This window comes from Stegodyphus dumicola, chromosome 7, assembly GCF_044657685.1.
Source record: "Stegodyphus dumicola isolate Sdum_Otavi_A_Nest chromosome 7, ASM4465768v1".
In the NCBI taxonomy this organism is placed as follows: Eukaryota; Metazoa; Arthropoda; class Arachnida; order Araneae; family Eresidae; genus Stegodyphus; species Stegodyphus dumicola.
The window spans coordinates 63,164,030-63,185,960 of NC_140774.1; the positions used below are offsets into that span (position 1 = coordinate 63,164,030).

A 21,931-nucleotide genomic window follows, 5' to 3' on the forward strand; every position below is an offset into this window, starting at 1 on the left:
ACACACAGAACATACTGAAATCACAGCCAGTCAGAACTCTGAACAGAATAAACAGCTAGGGCTTGCACATCATGGACCTTATAAGAAATAGACTAACCCAAACGATTTTTCTCCCTCGTCTGAGGCGTTGCCGGCTGTCACCTTGATCACATCCAGAGGAGTAGGGACGACTTGCAGAAATTTAACATTAGTTGGCTATTGCAGCGTGTATAATTATCAAGAAAAAGCTGTAATGTAGCATCTCATTTCACAAATTAGAATTTCTATATATTTTTATTTTTGAAATTGAGATTGATTTTTAAAACTTTAGCATATTTATCAAGCATAATTAACGTTCCAAATAATTATAAAGCTATTGCATGCTTTCAGGGCTGGATATTTTTTTAGCTTTTCCTATGCTGTAAGGAAATTTGTAACTACTTCTTTTAGAAAATAATATTTTAAATCTGAACTAATAGAAAATTTCAAACAAGCAATTTTCATTTTTTATCCTTTTTATTGGTGTAAATTAGTAAAAAGTACTAAAATATTTAAAAAAGAATTTTTGAAAGTTTTGTTTAAAATTTTAAATTGTGCTGCTTTTTTAAAATTATAGATGAGTATTATAGCACAATTTCCATAACGGAATTTTATTTCAACTATATTTCATATTACATCATAGTGATAAACACTTTTGACTCCTTAAAAATTTTTATACATATAATTCTAATATTAAAATTGTATTTAACCGTAATAATTAATTTTGCTTATATTTTATAGTGATTATTTTTTTAAATTTATTTTTAGTTCCTAATAAGATTTTTTTATTTACTGTTCATTTAATTTATGAGCCTAAAGGGGCGGTAGCCTAGAAAGGCTGTTAGTTTTGAAGCAGCATTTTGCGCTGTTTTACTATAAATGTCCGTGTCTCCTTGCAAATTGTTGTTACCAAATATTATCGCCCTGTATTTTATGTAAAGAAATTAAATAATGAAGAAATCTGCATGAATACATGTATGTTTCTTGCACTGTGCCAAAAACGACAGTATCTAAAGCCATAAAATTTTGAATAATGTAATCCTCCAACCGAACATGGGCATCTCGATGGCCGAATTTCGAATTTATTTTAATCTATTTCTTCTTTGTAAAACTTTAACGAATTTTTTATTAACAAACTCAACGAGTTCAGAGCGAGCACTCTACGGAAAATAACAGTTTTATCTCCAGTGTGGAAATTCTAAAGATATGCTGTTTTCAAATGTATGTGGTTTACGGGCGAAGAACATGATAATCAATAAATATAGGTAACGCACAAAACTTTAAAAAAAGGTTCCTATAATATAAAATTTGAGTGCTTCTAGATTTTATTTTATCTTTTTTTCCCCCTTCATTATGCTTAGAAAATTTTATGCTCCGAATTTTATGAATTATTAAAATAACTAATCCACTTTAATGTTAATAATTTAATGATCATATAATCGTTATGTAATTTTTCATTATGTAAATATGATCGTTTTGTAATTTTATTATACTTTGGAAAATCACTGCTTGAAAATTTTCATTAAATTTAAAAAGAAAAAAAATATCAGATCTTGTTTAATTTTACCTTATTTATTTCAAAGCATCATGTACTATCAATCTTATTTAATTTTACTTTATTTTTACGCAAAATTAAGTTCATAAATTTTGTGCTTAGAGTTTTTACCGTTTTACCAAAGTAAAGATGTCTGTACAAGAATTACGTGTCAAAAAATTGCGCAAAATGCAGTAAAAAGTGCTGTTAGGCAGATAGCCCTAGTGTGCTTTGCCATAATTAAATACACCACCACGCCACCTATTTCCATCGCGTCAGTGTTCATCACTATGCTTTCTCCTTTTTTCTTGGTATTTCTAACGTCCTTCTTTTTATTGGAATGATCATTTTCCGCGTCCAACATTGCCTTGGCCTTCTTCGCTTTGCTTTTCTTTAGCAATCAAGAAACAGTAATCTTTTCTCAGGGGATTGATTTGAATGAGCTCTGTTAATCTCGTTCGCTGAAGTATTCATCGTCATCTGAACTATCTCGAGGAGTCCAAAAAAAAGGACGTTTTTGTTACCCGAAGGTACCAAAACTGCTATCAAGACTAAAATCACCGATCGCCTACGGTACTGGGTCAGTATTCAGATCCAATGTTGAATGTAACCAACGTACGTGCTACGCACTTGAAGTCTCAGCTCGGAATGAGTTGATGAATAGAGGATGTTGCCAATGGCAATGATTTCAAATTAGGGAGCGCCTATGGTTTAAAACCATTTACCTCCTCATCAGAATTAAATAAAGTGAGCAGAAATAAGAAAATTGCGTTAGTTTACTTGATGCAAGCTAGAGGGAGCCACATATGTTCGAGAAAGGTTAGGGATAGAGATGAATATAAACAATTAATAAAATGAAATTTTAGTTTTTATAATCATCTTTCAAAATTTTACTTTTTTGTAGTTTTTTATTTTAAGTTCCCCCCCCCCCCCATTTTCACAGTTTTTTTTTTTTTTTTTAAGCGGATAGGAAAGATTTTACGATTAATAGGCTCATTGGCATGTGGCTTGATGTAATAGTGCAAATATAGCAAGGTAATCACGATAAAATATTCAAGGTAGAAGTAAGTTCTGTGGGAAGATGTGATTTTTAAAATAACAGATTGATAATTATGTAAAAGACCACTTTTCAGGTTTCTGTGTTCAAATTATAGCGAAGATGGACAAGCTATAGGCATATTATGGCAGCATAACAAGAGACGTCCTTCCTTCATGGAGGTTGGGCTGGAACTGAAGACTTAGGTGCAAGTCACGTTTGGCAGGCTCCTGAGCATAATCCTCATCCTGAATTTAATTGCGTAGGAATCTCACATAACTTATTATAAACATGACGTATTTGAGAAACCGAGCTAAGGGTAAAGATCTCATTTCAGCCGATGAGTAAGTCTTCGCATATAAACATAGGAGCTACTCTGCAAACAAAGTCCGTTTGCAACAATCAACACTATGGCAACCACCAGTGCAATTTACGGAGTTCATAGGCAATTACGCCTTTACCTCCACATTATCATAGGAATTTAGATCATCAAAAAGAGGGATTGTCTAATAGGGTAAAAATTTTGAGAAGCCCAATGACTTGGAATAAGTACCTTCACACTGAGACAAAAAAAAAAAAAAAGGCAAAAATCTCAGAAGGTCTTAATTTTGTGCCGAAAAAGAGCCAGAATAATTTAGATAGGGGCAGTCATCATAAAATTTTGACCAGATAAATAAAAGGCGAAGTTTCCTTGAACCTTGATAATCGCGTTTTGCATACGTCAGAAGCGAAGAATCATGGACCTTATAAGAAATAGACTAACTCAAATGGGTTTCCTACCTCGTCTGATGCGTTCTCGGCTGTCACCTTGTTAACATCCGGAGGAGTAGGGACGACTTCCAGTAATTTAACAGTGGTTGCCTATTGCAGCGTGTATAATTGTCAAGAAAAAGCTGTAATGTAGCATCTCATTTCACAAATTAGAATTTCTACATATTTTTATTTTTGAAACTGAGATTGATTTTTACAATTTAGCATATTTATCGAGCATCATTATCGTTTCAAATAATTATAAAGCTATTCCATGCTTTCAGGGCTGGATATTTTTTTAGCTTTTCCTATGCTGTAAGGAAATTTGTAACTACTACTTTTAGAAAATAATATTTTAAATCTGAACTAATAGAAAATTTCAAACAAGCAATTTTTATGCTTTTTGTTGGTGTAAATAAGTAAAAAATATTGAAATATTTCAAAACAAATTTGTGCTGCTTTTTTAAAATTACAGATGAGTATTATAGCACAATTTCTATAAAGGAATTTTATTTCAATTACATTTCATAATACATCATAGTGATAAACACTTTTGACATCTTAATTTTTATACATTTAATTCTAATATTAAAATTGTGTTTAACCGTAATAATTAATTTTGCTTGTATTTTATAGTAATTATTTTTTAAATTTATTTTTAGTTCTGCATAAGATTTTTATTTACGGTTAATTTAATTTATTAGCTGGAAGAGGCATTTTGCGCTGTTTCACTATAAATGTCCGTGTCTCCTTGCAAATTGTTGTTACCAAATATTATCGCCCTGTATTTAAAGAAATTAAATAATGAAGAATCTGCTTGAATACATGCATGTTTCTTGCACTGTGACAAAAACGACGGTATCTAGAGCCATCAAATTTTGAATAATGTAATCCTCCATCTGAACATAGGCATCTGGACGTCCGAATTTGTTTTAATCTATTTCATATTTTGTAAAACTTTAACGAATTTTTGATTAACAAACTCAACGAGTTCAGAGCGAGTACTGTATGGAAAATAACAGTTTTATCTCCAGTGCGGAAATTCTAAAGATATGCTGTTTTCAAATGTATGTGGTTTACGGCCGAACAACATGATATTCAATAAATATAGGTAGCACACAAAACTTTAAAAAAAGAGTGCTTTTAGATTGGATTTTATTTTATTTTATCTTTTTTTCCCCCTTCATTATGCTCAGAAAATTTTATGCTCCGAATTTTATGAATTATTAAAATAACTAATCCACTTTAATTTTAATAACTTAATGATCATGTCATCAAATAAATATGATCGTTTTGAATGTTGTTATAGTTTGGAAAATCACTGTCTTGAAAATGTTCATTAAATTTTTAAAAAAAAATTTGTCAGATCTTGTTTAATTTTACCTTATTTATTTCAAAGTGTCACGTACTATCAATCTTATTTAATTTATTTAATTTTACTTTATTTTTATGCAAAAATTAAGTTCATAAATTTTGTGCTTAGAGTTTTTACCAAAGTAAAGGTGTTTGTACAAGAATTACACGTGGAAAAAAAATGCGCAAAATGCAGTGAAAAGTGTTTTAATGAGATATATTAAATCCTATTTGGAAAAAAATGTGGCTTTCATAATCTCATCAATATACAACGTATCACATTTAATAATTAAAAAGAGTTATGTGATACAAACGCCATAGGTTTCAATGTTAAAGTAAAGCAGATCGTCCCTACTCTTTCTTGCTGACATGTCGGTGACGCACGCCCCGCCCACCGGGTTAGTCTATTTCTTATAAGGTCCATGTTACACATACGCTTCTCTCAGCTTGACATCTTAAGGATGGCAACTATCTCTGGTTTGGCATGAGCATAAAACATCATTAACAGTGGATATGGTGAAATTTATTCTTGTCATTTACAGGGCAGATCTTATAGGTGTACATGTGTATTATGTATCATATAAATTTGAAGTATGTTTTTCAGAATTAAAAAATATGAATTGACAGAATTTTCAAAAAATGGGAGTTTCCTCTAAAATTTGAGAACGAATTTCATTTTAAAATCATTTTTATACCTAATTTATACTTCATTCAGTATTCTACTGAAAAATTTGCTAAGCAGAGAAATTTGCAAAACAGACATTTGCTATATAGAGGTTGGACTTTGCTATCACTTTGTGCTTAATGCTGGATCCATTCAGAAGCTCGGTACTGAATTGCTAAATTAAATATTTCTGATGTTTGCATTTACTATTGGAAAAGCAAAATTTTATCAAATTCCAGGTGCATTCTCCAAATGAGGAATAAAGTTCATTTCTGCTGATTTTATCATGTTTGCTGAATTAAAGAATAATAATTGAAGTGTATATATAAGTGTAAATTAAACAAGTAATCCAAAAAATCGTACTGTTAAAATATCAAATAAAATAGCAAACGATTCCTTAATTTAATATGTTGATGACCTGAATTACCTGTATTTGCTTAAAAAGCTGATTGTTTAAAAAATATTGAATGAAATGATTTAGTATATCATAGTAATATGGCATTTATAGTAGTAATATATCATAGTAATATAATGCATATCATTATATTAAAAAAAAAACTGAAAAGCTTGATTATAAATGCATACAACTCAAAACTGTATTATGAAAGTTAATTTAATTGATATAACAAAATGAAAGCTTAGTCTACATGTGGGATTTTTAGAGGAAAATTTACTTGCATTCACATTATGTGGAAAAATCTTGGAAATGCCTTGCAGTGAACCTGTAAATTGGAATTAAAACGAAGGGTGAGCTATCATTGTTGAGGGTCTTATCCATTGGGTTATTGGTGGGCCAAACTGTATTACAAAAGAAGTAAAATTGAAATAATACATGACAATGGAATTTTAAGAAAAAATTGAGTACCTCAGAAATGAGTGGTTTTTTTTTTTTTTTTATGTTAGTAGGTAATATAATCTTCCCTAACTTGGCTGTACACATATTAGCTATATATAACAGAATAGTATCTATATAACTTGTACTATTAACTGTACACATGACTTATGTCTATATATTATAAAGTAATTTTTTGTTATCAGTAATTAGAGTTTGAGGGCTAAATTCTTTGATTTGCCAGTATAGTTTTCATAGTGAAAACTGTTTCAAAGGTTCCTGTAAGTTCTGTCTGGGATTTAAATCAAGATATTTTTCTGGCCAGTGTGCCATTTGTGTAAAAAATTTAACAGTTAGATTTGTTCAGAGTAGATGCCCATTATCTTCCCCAAAGTAAAAGTTAGATCCTCATGCATGTATAAAAAGTCTTTGCATAAAATTGTAAAACTTTATCACAATATGCACCATATCACATCACCACATTGCTTACCATATCATCACATCTACAGTGGCACAATGTTCATTTCTTTAATGTTGATAGGAATGTTTCATATTCTTGGCTCCGTCCAGGTAGAAACACATTTATAGTTAAATCTTAAACTAAACCTTCATTTGTCATTGAAAAGAGAAAATTATTGTAAACTTCTGATATTCTCTGCCATAATTCAGAAGAGCCTTCTTTTCATGTGAGGCCATCGAGATATTTGTATCTCCATCTATTTTCTAGCATAAATGCTTTTCTCCTTAAGCTTTCTGTGTAAAATTTGCTGTGCTATGGAGGTTACAATAGTAGCTGAAGAATCTGATTCTGCTGCTTAACAATTGAATTCTTATTATTATAGGTAATTGCCGAGAGAAACTGCCTTAAAAAAGCAGTTTTTTTTCTCCTGTGGCAGTATCATGCTTTTCTATATATCTTGAAATTTTCAGGTGTCTTTTCCTAATACAGCTGTCTTTCCCTTATTCCCTGGTTTTCTTCTGAGTGGATACAAACTTTCCATCTCAAATCTTCCAAATGATAGTTAGATGATACCATTAGAAAATTACTTTGATTTGCAAAATACTGAAATTGAACCCTCCATTTCAGAAGTTTGTGGAAATGTATTTTGCACAAAGTGCTCATCTTTGACAGTGTGATGTTATTATTTGTTGAATTGGATAATAATAATTACCTTTTTATCATTGTATGAAAAATAAACCAGATCAAGTGGTTACTTAATAAAGTATCATTATTACTTTCTTGTACTAGGTAAAGGAAGTATTGTAATCACAAAAAATTTTGGGTATCTTATTTCAATGGAAATATCCATTTTGACTCTTCTGGAGTCCTTTGGATGATTTTTTAAAATTTATATAAAGATGGTTCTTGACCAGGGATAATTTTTAGATGTAAATGCTAATTGAAGGTTTTAAGGAAGGGAAAAAGTTTAGTTTGATTTTAAAAGTACATTAACTAATTTTTGATTTTTAAATCAATCCTCTCCCAAACTTCCATTTTCGAATCTGCAAGATTCCAAGCTTAGAATTGAATACTTATATTAAATGAATAAGTTTGCATATTTTAAGATATAAAATTTGGTAAAAATAAAATGGAATGGAAAAAATTAAGTTGATTTAAGATACAAAATAGAAAAACCAACATTTATGATTTTTTGTCCTTCCAAATTACCTTTAGATGGTTGTGGAAATTATTTTGATTAATAAATAGATGATGCTAGCATTGCATGTTGAACGTGATGTGCCTTTTGACTTTGCCATAGACTCTCCACTGGCAGCTCGGGAGATAAAGATAATAAATGCTTCGCACACTAGCTGATTAGGAACACTTCGGTTCCTATTTAAAAGATTTAAATTTTCGATTGTGAAAGCATATAGATTTTGTTGTTGAAATGCAAACAATTCAGTTTAAAATATTTAAAACTGTTCATTTATTCAAAACCAGTGTAAAAGTTATCGAAAGACATAATTTTTATCTCAAACTATATCTTCCTCTAAATGTCATCTTAAAAAATTGTGAGCCGTTAAATATTTGTTGTAAATGTTGTGATTTTTTTTCCTAGATTAAATGTTGAGTGTTTCTTTTATTACATGTTCATAATTTTTAATAATCATTCACTTAGTTATCAGAATTTAGCTTTATATAGATTTAATTTGTTAAAAAAATTTGGCAAAAATAAATATTCATTTTTGTTATTGTAGCTAATGGCACTCATTTAATGTAGGTTTTCATCATAATTTATTAATATTTACTTATTTCATGTAGCTGTACAGGAAGAACGGCAAAGAAACAGAGAACGAAGTGAGAATGAAGTTGAAAGCACTAGTAATATACAAGCAGACATTAGTACTGACCGAATATTAGAAGCAGAATTATGGATGGAAGCCAAAAAAGAACCGGTAAGCTATTGATATTTATGATTTTCTTGATAATTTTTTATGTCATATTAGAATAATTTGTTAAGTATGTAGCATTAAGATATGATGTTGCAAATGTATGATATATTTCATAATTGACTTGCTACACTAGCGCTACCTGCTGCCGTCCCACTTATATGTCAGAACGTTTCTTCCCCGATTACATTTTCTCATTCAAATAGTGCATTTTATATAAAATAGAAAATCAAATATTTCAGCTTAATTTCATATAAAGACACATATTGTTACGTGTGTATGGGTTTTCAGTGGATTTAAGGCACATAGAACTGATGACTGGGTGAAATTTGTTTTTCCAAAAACATTAACACTTTTCACACAGAAATATTCATACAACAGCTTACTCAATATGACCAGTTACTAGTTATTGCTTAAAACTACTAGGAACTGTATTTTCCATTGCATTGAACACAAGGCAATGTAGAATGCATCTAAAAGTTAAGCTTGCATGGCTCAACTCAGTTCTCTGAACCAGTGGCGTGACTAGAACTCTAGGGACCCTATGGGGGAAAAAAAAAAAAAAAATTTGACCCCCCAATAAATTTGCAATACCCCCCCCCCCCAAAAAAAAAATTCCAGCCTTCCGGGAGCCAACATTTTGATAATGATTTTTATCGGATCAGGTTTAATAGTTAAAAATCTCATATGGAGACACATCCGTGTATCGTCTATTAAATTACACCTCCCCCCCCTTTTTTTTTTTTTTTTTTTGCTGCATTTCATTTAAAGTTATTTCCTTGAATAATTTTAACTTCATTACCAGATCCTTCAAGGCAAGTTGAAAATGACATAAAAAATTGCATTTTGAATTAAATATCCCAGCCAGTTTTTGTCATATGGGAGTCAAACTTCTAATTTATTTTTCACAATGAGTTCAAAACTTTCCCGAGTGTAGGAACTGGGAGACCGAAGGAAAAGTTAAATTTCGTTATTTGTCGAAAATTGTTTTTTTAAATTCGACATAGCATCATTTAACATTTTTTGTGTCAGTCACTATGTTCATCAGACACTAACCACTATACCGGTTGGGCGGCGAAAGCTCTTTTCTATGAGGGAATCAGAATAAAAGCGTATCTCTTCTGCTTTGTATTCAGTTGAAGTTTTGGTGTATGTAACACTGAATTCAGCTTTTTTTAATCTGCTTCGAAGTTATCCATTTGAACTTAGAAATAACTAATGTCAGTTTTTCCATTTCATAATAAATAGTAATTAATATAAATAATTTGCTATGCCATCAATTTTTTTATCTGTAACATATATTACTTCTTTTATATTAAAAAAATGCTTTTTAACCCATGTGTATATGTTTACATATATATATGAGGGAGTCGAAATAGGAGTCAGAATCATTAAAATTCCAGGAGTCGGAGTCAGTCATTTTCCCTACCGACTCCACAGCTCTGCTTCAAACCATGTGTGGTGATTTAGAATTCACTCATCGGGTGATGAAGGTGCATCTGGAGGGTGACCAAAGAGGAGAGAGATCACAAGACAGACAAAGGTCACGACTAATGAGCATCTGGAATTAAGAATGGCTGGTAGTCTCATTGACAGCACTGCAGTAAGGCCAGTAAAAACAGAGATAACTTTTTGTCCCAGTCCTGTTGGTTTCTGGAAACCATCAGCAAGAGGTTATTAAAGATGGTTTGATTAAACTGTTCTACCATGCCATCTAACTGTGGATGTAAAAGTGTCGTTTGGGTTTTGTCTACGCCGCTTAGTTTACAGAGTTCGTAAAAGACAGTTGAGATAAAATTCCTTCCTTGATTAGAATGGAACTGGAGAGGCACTCCAAACCTGGAAATCCAACAATGTAGCATTACCTCTGTTACTGTGACAGCCTTTTGATCAAAGATAAGATAGACTTCAGGCCACTTTGCAAAGTAATTCATGACAATGAGAATGTTTTTATTGCCATCTGCTGGTACTGCAGTATTGTCTTGAACTATTATTTGGTGGATGGATTGATGGATTTAAATCCTTTATCTTTGATTCCGAAGAGGTTTATGTCCTCAGAGGCAGAATGCAGTCCATTATTTTTAAAGTCCAATGAAAAATTGTATTTCCTTGAAAAATCTCTAAACTGAGTATGCAAGGGTCTATAATATCTGCCACATATGCCATGTAATGTTATGATGTTACACCTACAAACTGATGTTAACATTTAACTTTTCATCAATGTCAATTTTATTACCATTTGCAGTCAGGAGAGTAACACAGGGCATCGTCCTGGCTGAATTCAGTTCCCCGTTATTGAGCTGGAACTGTTCGTATGATCTAATATTGGCTTCTGTATTGATAGCTATATTGCAAAGAACTCCATTTATATGTTCTTGATGAAGAGTCTGTTACTGCCACCACTCATTTCAGAAATATGAAGTGTTTTAAAATGGGGCCTCTGTTGGTGCAAGCTTAGCTGAAGTGTGCTGTAGTCTTTTAAATACTTCTTGCCAAAGTGCAGCTGCAAGGCAATAGATAGAGCTTCATAATTCTAGTCGGAGAGAGTCTGAATGATATTCGTTGCATCTGCTTTCTGGAGAAGTGGCGAGATGGCAGGCCTTAGCTTCAGAATCTCATTCGTGTCCACTATTATAGAGAACTATAGTCACTTAGAGTCTTGTTCTCTTGCCTGGAGTTTTTTCCATTACATGTGGAGAACAATTGAGAGGGTTGAAAAGACATAGATACAAATTTAAAGCCAACAAAATTGTTTCCGCTTGTCACTATGGACTTCTTCAATCTGTCAGCCTAATTGACAACAGCTTAAACTTTGTCATCAAATTTGTTATTTGACAGCAGAAACTGTTTTATTTATTCAACTTTATTTTCAATCATATGTATTTTGCCTTCCATAACATCAAATTTGTTTTCTGTTGTGGTAGTAATTTCCACTTGACTTGTTTTTCAGTCTTTTCTTGGTACTGACTTGATAGTCTGTCTTTTCTTGGCTCATTTTCATCTCCTCTTTGTTGGACCTGACAGCTCCTTATGTCTTTTCTAGGAATGCAGCAATGGAACCAGCTTTCGTAATTTCTCCTCCAACCCTTTTGTCCCAACATTCAATTCCATTTCTTATGCCAAAAATTGTTACATACGTGCAGGTTTAATGGATTGAATGCACACAGAATTGATGATAGCTTGATGAGGTTTATTTTCCCAGAAAAAACTTACAATTCTGGAATTTTTCAGACAAAAATATTTATACAGGTCTTCTCTAGTATGTCAGCACAATCAGTAGTCACCAATTTACACTTCTAAAAATATTAAGCATAAGGCAATGCAAAATGCATGTAAAAGCAAGGCTGGCATGGTGATCTTTGAATGTTCTGAACTCAACTGAAAACTGATGCTGTCTTAAATATAGTTTTCACCCATTTACGGAGAAATTGAGTACCTTTGATTTCTCAAAACTGTTGAAAGGCAGTTACAGTTATTGTAGGATTGGATGCAGTTACAATTACTTAGAGCTCATACAAAAGTGTTGCCAAATTGTTGTCAAGCATGGTGACTTTTGGTGATTTCTTGCCAAACCATTTACCTCAGTGTTAAATGGACTTACCATGTAATCCTATTTTTCTGGCGATGTTTCACTTTTTGATGCCATTCATTACATTGTACAAGAAATACTAGAATTTACATATAATTTCACTAAAATTATTTACATGTATACAAAATTTATAACAATATAAAATCCCCAAATTTTTTCTCACAACCCTCTCATAGAAGGCCACCTATGAAAATAAATGTCGTTTCTGAGGACATAGATGACTATCATTATTGTATATCATCAATAATTATATTTGCCAAAACAATCATTTATATAAAAGACTTAAATTTCCTGGGACTGTAGATGGTTGTCTTCAGTAAGTTTCACTATATATCATTAATATATTTAGTAATGTATTATTAATATATAAATTATTTAATAGATGTAAGTAAGGAAAATTATTAATTTCACTGTACTAGTAGGAGGTTATATTCTAAACTTCTTACTGATTTTTTGGGTTTAGAATTTCAACCACATAGCAGTTGATCTTTGCCAATAACTTTTTGATAACTTTTGAATCTACCAATCTGAAAATTGAACAAATTCCCTCTCTTTAAAATATGATATTCCTGTAATTGAGAACATCTATAACACATTATTAGTGCATATTACAACATTAATGAAGCAAGCTTATTATACAGTTTATTTTCTCAACTGTTCAGGTATTTATTTTTTTAATAGATTAAATAGTATTTGTATAATAGTTAAAAGACTACTTTGAGTCTCCCCCATCTAGATTTGACATGTTATTTTTGTATATATTCTACAATGATTTTTATAATCATTTAATATTTCTGTGGCATTAAAAAAGATTTATTCATAAAATTTCCTATTATATTAAGTCAGGAAATATTTAGTATGGTAATAGATGTTCACACTATTTTTTTTGTATGTTGATAGTTAGAGAGAAGTTAAAATAATGAAATACAATTTAATAATAACGTAACAATTAAGAGCCAAAGCCAATGCTAGTTTTTGTCATTTTTGGCTATTACTAAAAGTTTCCAATTACAGGGTTTGTAGCGGTTCTTACAAGTGTTTATAAGTCCTTATATTTGAAAATAAAATATAAAAGCCCTCATAGGTGCTTACTTTTTCGCTAAAGCACTTATTTTTTTGTTTTCAGTGCTGATTTTTTGCTGTAAGGCTTTTTTTTTTTTTTTTTTACGAATGCAGATTTTTTTCCCCAGCCAAAACTAAATAAACAACTTTTCTTCCTTATATGGAACACCAGATATCAAAATCATTATTTAGCTGAAAAATCTAAAGAACGGCTACAATCTACCCACCTTCCCTTTTTACCAGTTACGCTCCACTATCCGGAATTTTCAGATATTCGGCAATTTCCGAGTATGCCGGTTAGTTAAGCTTTAACTGTTAAAGGATGACTGCATGAAGCAATTTCCTATCTTCTGATTCCAGAAAAGTTCCATTTTTTACTTAAATTACTTTGCTTGCAATATCTGTTAAGGGAAAACTGTTATACAGTAAAAATTTACAAAATGTTCAGAATTTTGATTTAAATTATTTAAATATTAATATGAGTGGAAAAATAAATTGTATTTATTTGTAGGTGCCAAGCGAATATAATAGATATTGCTTATTATTATTTTCTCTATTTTGAACTGAAATTTCATCATTAAATCTTGTAATATAATTTAGTTCTGCATAGTTTTTTTTTTCTCTCATTGTAAATTAATTCTGTAAATTGAACTGTTATTTAAAATATTAAAAAAAAAAAAAAAAAGGAATATAATTGTTTTCCATGGTTGAGTAATGCTCATTCTCTCTGAATAAATACTGAATTTCTCATATTTTAAATTACAAGTCTAATTTTTCTTCTTTAAACAAACGATATTGATTTTTCAATTTAATTTTCATCTTTTTGAAAATATATTTACTATAAAAAATGTTGAACTTATATATGTTATATAATCAAAATAAAAGTCCGAAGTGTCCGATTATTTTGTGAGCTACTGTATATTGTGATTCACTTATTTACCAAATTTTTCTGATTTATAGGATGTAACCAACATTTGCCAAGTTGCAGATCAACAACTATACCAACTTGTGGAATGGGCTAAACATATACCACATTTTAATGATCTACCTCTAGAAGACAGAACGATATTATTAAAATCTGGTAATTCTTTGTTATATTCTGGTGGGGAAAAAAAGTCACTGATTTTTAACATAAAAAATGTAACATTAATATCTTATGTGTCAATTCCTGAAATATGCAGCTATAGAAAGTTTCTACTAATTTGTGAGTTCGGAAACATGTAGTTCATAAAGTATTTCTCCCGCTTGCTTGGCGTGCGTTCGTGATGTAGCATGCTGGGTGGTAATTCCAGAGGTCCGTGGTTCAATTCCCTGCAAAGGTGTTGCTCATTTTTCACTTCTGCATCCAAAAAATACCTAATGTCTCTACAGTGGTGCTCGAACTAAAAGGGTGATGATTCTCCACACTCAGGATTTTTCAATTAGATCCCCTAAAAACCCCCAGTCACCCTTTAAAAGGGGGAGTATGTAAGGTATTTCTCCCTCTTTCTTGGCGTGCCTTCATGGTGTAGTGGTCTGCATACTGAGCTCGTATTCCAGAGGTCCATTTTTTCGGTGAAGGCGTTGCTCTTTTTCACTTCTCCTGCTTCCAACAAATCTCTTTCTGTTGGAAGAAACATTAATACATAAATGTACTTTCCCGAATTAATTCTTTGAATAAAATGCTTTTTGCAATTGAGGTATTATAGTCTTTACACTGATGTCGTATTTCAGATTTCCTTTCATTTATGCTTTTTAATTTTTTAAATTTATTTATTTAATATATGTTTTTATGTGTGTATATATATGTATATTATGAGTAAAATATTATAAATAAATAATATATATATGTTACTGTCAAAGTTTGAAATCCAGCATTCTATAGAATGCCTAGGCATTGTATATAATGCCTGAAACTAGCCGGCAATGTATGAAATAATCCCTATTTCACACATTTCCTAGGCACTCTATAGAATGCTAAATGACACTCCGGCAAAGTATGAAATGGCAGGGTAAGCCAAGCTCCTTGGTAGTCTGAGCCATTTTTCAAAATTTGAAATTTTTCGCAAGCCACAATTAAATACATATTTGAAAGGTATTAAAGAAATTTTTTACAGAAATTATATTTATTGAACACATATAAATAAAAGTACAAAATGTGTGTATTGAATTTAAATATTAAAAATTAAACACATTTATTTTACTTCTCTTGATAATTCTTTAAAATTTGGTGAATAATTGGTGACAGCACTTTTCAGTAATTCTTTGAGATACTGGTTAGTTAATACTGATCGGTGTTTGAATTTCACAAATTTTAAAGTGGAATAAAATGATTGACATAAGTACGTTGTTCCGAATATTGAAATAATTCGACAAGCAGCCTTTTTTAATTCAGGATACTTCGATTCTGGTACAAATTTCCATAATTCAGTAATCGGCATCGACTTATATTTTAATTATAGAGCTTGATCTTCTTACATCTCTATTAATTCTAATTCTCCAGATGCTTTTTGGGTCATAATTGTATTGGAAATGGAAAACTCACTTTGAATTATGTTAATTTCAAATGCAATCCGAGAAAAATCAAGAGACGATTTAAAATATTTCAAGTCTTGAAATCTATTTTGGAATTCTGTCAATATTCCATCTAGCTTTTTTATATATTCGTTGAGTTTTTCTTGTTTAATATTTTGTGAATTCAGTGGAACAAATATTTTTAATTCGAGGAAAATGACAAAATGTTTTATTTTTAATGTCCTTTTGAAAAAGCTGTAATTTAGATTGAAAACTAAATATACACTGTGAGAGGTCAGATATTATTTTATCTTTTCCCTGCAATTGTGAATTCAGTGTTTGCAAATGTTTCATGACATCAGTCAAAAACATTTAGCCTTGTAACCACTCGTCGTCTTCTAATTCTGAATAGTTTATTTCTTTTTCTTTTAGAAATGCAGTTAGCGGATCAAACAAATCTACAAATCGATTTAATACGTTGTAGCTAGATAACCATTTAACAACAGAAAAGAAATTATTGTTAGAAATTATAGGTTAAAAATAGAACAGCGCGTGCATTTAATAATACCTAATAAATAAATATCTCGTAATTGCTGTTGCCATCCACAAAAATCCAATAGATGTTTCCAGTATATTCGAGAAATTAATTATAAAGCTTATAAAAGCCGAGAACAAACAACTCATCTCAATAGAAGCTGTAGTTCTAGCGAACTGTTTGTTTACTTAATGCTGTGATTGATTTGTAGTGATTTCACTGTGAGATAGAATTAGTTTCTCTGTTTTGAATTGACTTTTGCTAAACGTTTGACATTTTGTGATATTAGAATATTTTTGTAGAAATATTTCAGCATTTTGATTTATCTCTTGTGGAAAGGATAGATTTTTGTTAACTTTTTAACGTTAACCGTGTTTATTCCAGCCCTTTGTATTCAGTACGTCTATATCAAAACCAAGTGGTAGTAAAATTAAACGAAAAATCGATGACGAACATAGAATATTCCAAGTAAAATGGGAATTATAATATTTTTGCTGTGAAATAAAAGGTAAAATAATCTGCTTGATATGTAGTAGTACTATTAATGTACCAAAGTTATATAATATTAAACGTCATTACGAACAACACAAATCGAAATATAACAATTACGAAGGATTAATGAGAGAAGAAAAGTTGAAAGAGCTCAAGTTAGGAGTGAAAAAGCAACAGTCCATGTTTAGTAAAGTATTGCAAGAAAGTGAAGCGGCGGTACATGCAAGCTAAGTCTTGTCCGAGTTGATAGCTAAACATTCGAAGCCTTTTACTGACTGTGATTTCATCAAGGAATGCCTAATGAAAGCTGGAGAAATTGTTTGTCCTGGAAATGTCAAGGCTTTTCAATCAATTTCATTGTCTCGAAATACAGTTGCGGAAAGAGTTACTGATTTAGCCGCGAATTTAAGTGATCAGATCAAAGCAAAATCATCTAGTTTCGAAAGTTTCTCCATTGCCTGTGACGAGAGCACGGACATTAGTGGCAAAGCTCAATTAGCAGTGTTTCTTCGTTCTTGTGACAAGAATTTTAACATTTTTGAGGAATTACTGGAACTAATACCGATGCCTGGTACTACCACAGGAGAAAATATATTTACTTGTGTTTTTGGACTTCTGCAGAAATACAATCTACCTTTGGCAAAATTAAATTCTGTAGCTACAGATGGCACTCCATCAATGACTGGAAAAAACAAGGGCTTAGTAGCATTACTAAGAAAAAAACTTAGTGAAATTCACGGTTCAAACATTCATCATATGCATTGTATTATACATCAAGAAGTTCTATGCAGGAAAGTAATAAATATGGAGAATGTTTTGTCATATATAAAAAAAGTTATAAATTTTATAAGATCTTGAGTTTTAAATCAGCGTCAATTCACTGCTTTCTTAAGTGAGTTAGGTAGTGAATATTCGGGTTTGTCCTACTATACCGAGGTACGTTGGTTATCTTGCTCCAAGATTCACAAACAATTCTTGGATTTGAAAGAAGAAATATGTCAGTTTTTAAAAACGAAAAATCAAGACGTAAGTTTGTTTTACAATCCAATATGGATACAAGATTTATCTTTCTTGGTTGATGTAACCAAACACTTAACTGATTTAAATTTATCGTGACAAGTAAAAGATCATATCATTACAAACATGTTTGACATAATTAAAGCATTCAAATGTCAATTAGTTCTTTGGGAAAAACAACTTAAAAATGAAGATTTGACGCACTTCCCGACGTGCAGCATGAACAAATCAAGTTTATATGATACTTGTTCGTATCAAAAGTACGCAGAAAAAATTGCAAATTTAACAACTGAATTTGAAACGAGGTTTAATGATTTTAGTTCCCTCGAAGACAAATTTTTTTTTGTTTTCTTCGATTTTCTCAATAAGTATTGACTTAGTACCCAGCCATATGCAAATGGAGGTGATCGAGATTCAATGCAACTCAAATTTGAAAGCAAAATTCATTGAAGTGGGTGTGCCTGAATTTTACAAATATTTACCAGCCAGGTTTGAAAATACTCGAAAATTCGCATATGAGATTATTTCCATGTTTGGTAGCACTTATCGGTGCAAGCAGTTATTTTCAGTTTTAAAAGATAATAAGTCTCCTATTAGAAACCGTATTAATGATGCTCACCTTGGGTCAGCATTGAAAGTTATCACTGCAAACAAAATTTCTCCCGAAATAGGAAAGATAGGAGCAGAGAAGAGATGTCAAATATCAGGACGTAAACATTAAATTTTTCTTGTTCTTTTCTATATAAATATATATATATATATGTTTATTATTGTATTATTCAAAATAAATCTACATTTCTATGAATATTGATTTTTTTTTTTTTTTTCGGCCCGCTTAAAGTTAAACCTTGTTTGTTTGGCCCAAGTGTACCTATGAGTTTGACATCCCTGATGTAGATCGTCATTCATCGAGAAGCAATCGGCTGGACAAGGCCTTGACTCCCGTATGTTTCTCATAATTCATGACACAGTCGAAGGGGAAGAGAATCCGATGAACGGAACTGTTACGCCACTGTTTATGTTTGTTCACACAGTTTTCGATGAGTCATACCATTCTTAACGTGGATAGAAAAGAAATTTGTTACAACGTTGCACTTAGTTTTTGATATTTGTTTTCAGTAATTTAAAAGACATTTTGAAACACATACGGAATGATAATAATTTTTTAAAATATAATACAAAAATGAAAGGGGAACTTGGGTACATTTATCGAGAGCCACCAATAATCCTTCAAAGAGCCGCATGTGGCTCGCGAGCCGCAGATTGGCCACCTCCGATGAAATACATTCCTGATTCATATAGAAGAACTGAAACTACTTACCAGAAGTTAGTAAATGACTTAAAAAAGCCAAAATGTCTACTGAGAAGGAACCATGGGACTGCCCACCACTGAATCGCTGGGATGTGATCTTTGTGGAAAACAAAAGTGCATTCATTTATCCTATTAAAAGAAAGCAACCGTACTGTACAGTATTACGTCACGGACGCTGAGTTATATCCTGTATTTCATGAGAACTCATTTGAGTACTGCATATGGATGACGTCACAGAATGTTGAAAGAATTTTCAACCAAGTACAAAAACGTTACATGTAATGATATTGAAGTGCAGAACCATCTTTATGAGCCCTGCCAGAAAAAAAAAGAGTATTATAAAGGGCATTTATGTGAAACTTATGATTGTTTTTTAATTTAATTTCCGTTGTTAGTTAGATTCTATTGGTTCCCAGGATTAGTCAGATAGAAAATATAAACTTATTATGTTGTATCAAGATCATCCCACTTCTTTGTTTACATATTTTGAATAACAGGTTTTTCAATGGCACTCTTTCATTAACACATTATGAGCGGGAGTGAGTATTTGTACCCGTTTTGCAGATTGCCACTTATAAGCGGGACAGGTACTAGTACCCGTTCCACGGATTGCCGTTTAAAAGCGGGGCAGGTATTAGTACCGTTTAAAATCACCACTTTTAAGTGACACAAGGGAAATATAATGTTTCATATGATGTATGGATTGGTATGTTTTTATTAGAACAAATTTTTAACTTAGTCAACTTATTTGTAATCAGCTTGTTCAGATATCTGTTATGTGCTGAGACATCTACATATCCATCAACACATTAGTTGAGAACACTGCATTTATGAAGTTTTCATATTACATCATATGTTACTATTATTCATATTACCGCTAAGCAGCATTGTTGCATATGTTAGATAGACCGCACAAAATGTGTTAATTTTTCAAAATAACATTTGTATTTTTGAGGAATGAACGTCTTTTAAATAATAGCCTTATCATAAATGTTTTTTTCATACTTTGCTTAAAGAGCATTTGTCATTTTATAGAATGCATAGGGATTATATGCAATGTCTAGGGAAAGTATATAATAATTCTCCTGTTTCATACTATGTTATATATGATATCATACTTTGCCTAAAAACGTCCGGCATTTCATATTTTGCCGGAAACATATATATAGAATGCTGGCATTTCATACTTTATGCCGAAAACATATATATATTATTATCAATTTTGTTAATTTTTTGTTATTTTTTGAATTCTTATTGTGCTCAAAATGCATAAATACTTTTTCACAATTTACCAGCTGTATAGAATTTTTCATGTAAATTGTGTAAGATATAATATGCTAATATTTCATAAGTTGTATCATGATGTATTTGCAGGCTGGAATGAGCTTTTAATTGCTTCCTTTTGCCATAAATCTGTTGGTGTGAAGGATGGTATAGTGCTTGCTTCTGGACATATTGTGCACCGCAACAGTGCTCACAATGCTGGTGTGGGAACCATTTTTGAGAGACTGCTGTCAGAATTGGTGATTAAGATGAGGGAAATGAAGATGGATAAAACTGAACTTGGTTGTCTTAAAGCAATCATTCTTTTCAATCCAGGTATTTAGTTTTTTTTTTAAAAAATATTAAAAAATTTTCAACATATAGTGTTAATAATGCTTTTAGAACTATTCCAAGATCTTCCTTGTTGCATGTTGCTGCAAACAGTCTCTACAGTCAAGGTCAAAATTGTTTCTGTGACATGCTGAATTCATTCAAACTTGCAATCTGTGCACTTTTGATAATTAAACTTGCATCTTTAGCCAAAACATTTTTTTTAATGTGTATGTGGCTTATGTACATATTTTGATTCATTTGTCTAGTTTGCAAATCCTAATATGATTAAAATATTAGTATCAAAATTCATTTAATTTAATTTTTTTTTTTTTTTTTTTACTACAAATTAGTAGTTTATGTTCATAATATTAACTACAAACCAGTGCTTCTTGTTTCAATATTATTACTTCTAGCCTGAATGCTAGTTGTTCCACCTAAATTCAAATCCCAGTGAATAGATTTTTCTTAATTTTTCTCATGTGTAGCATGATTACAAGCCAGTTTCCCCATAGAAACTTCTTCACAGTGTTCTTCTTTCTTTTAGGCAGAGTTCTCGGGTGCTTTGCCATAATATAAGAAATTCAATTATCTGGAATGGCTATCTAGTAGCTGATCAAGAAGAAAATGTTTCTTGCTAGTGATAAAAGTCTACACACATATGCCTATATATTGAATTTGAAATTTTCCCATCAACCACCTCAGGAGTAAAATAGGAAATGTTGGCAAAATGTGCGACATAAGGCCATTAATGGATACACTGCATTTTCATATTTCTCTTTTTATGCTGTGTAATAATTTATTAATTTTTGTTGTTAAATCAACATAAAAATATTTGATCCATTTTGTTTCTGATCAACAAAACATTTCCAGCTCTTTCACCACTTACAAAACTAATTACGAGCCACATGATTTGAATAATTTTTAGGTTAATCATTTATGCAATTTTTTAGATTCTGATGCGCATACTCAAACCACTGAGACTCTGAGGTGGGGCAAAATGGTGTAGTAAGAAGCACAATGGAACTGCACATTATTACTCATATTTTAATGAATTTATATGGTACCGAATTGACAGTATTTTAAATACTATTATAGTTTTTGACTGTCAGAATAACTGGCATGAGTTTTAATGAATTTGTTTGTCAAATAATCTCGAAGCTTGGTCTTATATTTTTTAAAACTTTTTGTGTACTATGTCCATAACTTTTAGCTATTAATTATATGATTATATAAAAAGCAATCTGTGATTATCTAATC

At 31.2% G+C, this 21,931-nt stretch overlaps 1 protein-coding gene across 3 annotated transcripts in view; it reads left to right on the top strand.

Annotated features, from left to right (window-relative positions):
* The window catches only part of LOC118183548 (retinoic acid receptor RXR-alpha-B-like), a 67,651-nt gene that overhangs the window by 22,643 nt on the left and 23,077 nt on the right, over positions 1 to 21,931 (top strand). For all 3 annotated transcript variants that reach the window (XM_035353143.2, XM_035353145.2, XM_085820343.1), the window contains 3 exons: positions 8,451 to 8,584; positions 14,190 to 14,310; positions 20,453 to 20,677. In XM_035353143.2, the coding sequence (XP_035209034.1) occupies positions 8,451 to 8,584; positions 14,190 to 14,310; positions 20,453 to 20,677 (480 nt within the window). The remainder of the gene's footprint in view (positions 1 to 8,450; positions 8,585 to 14,189; positions 14,311 to 20,452; positions 20,678 to 21,931) is intronic.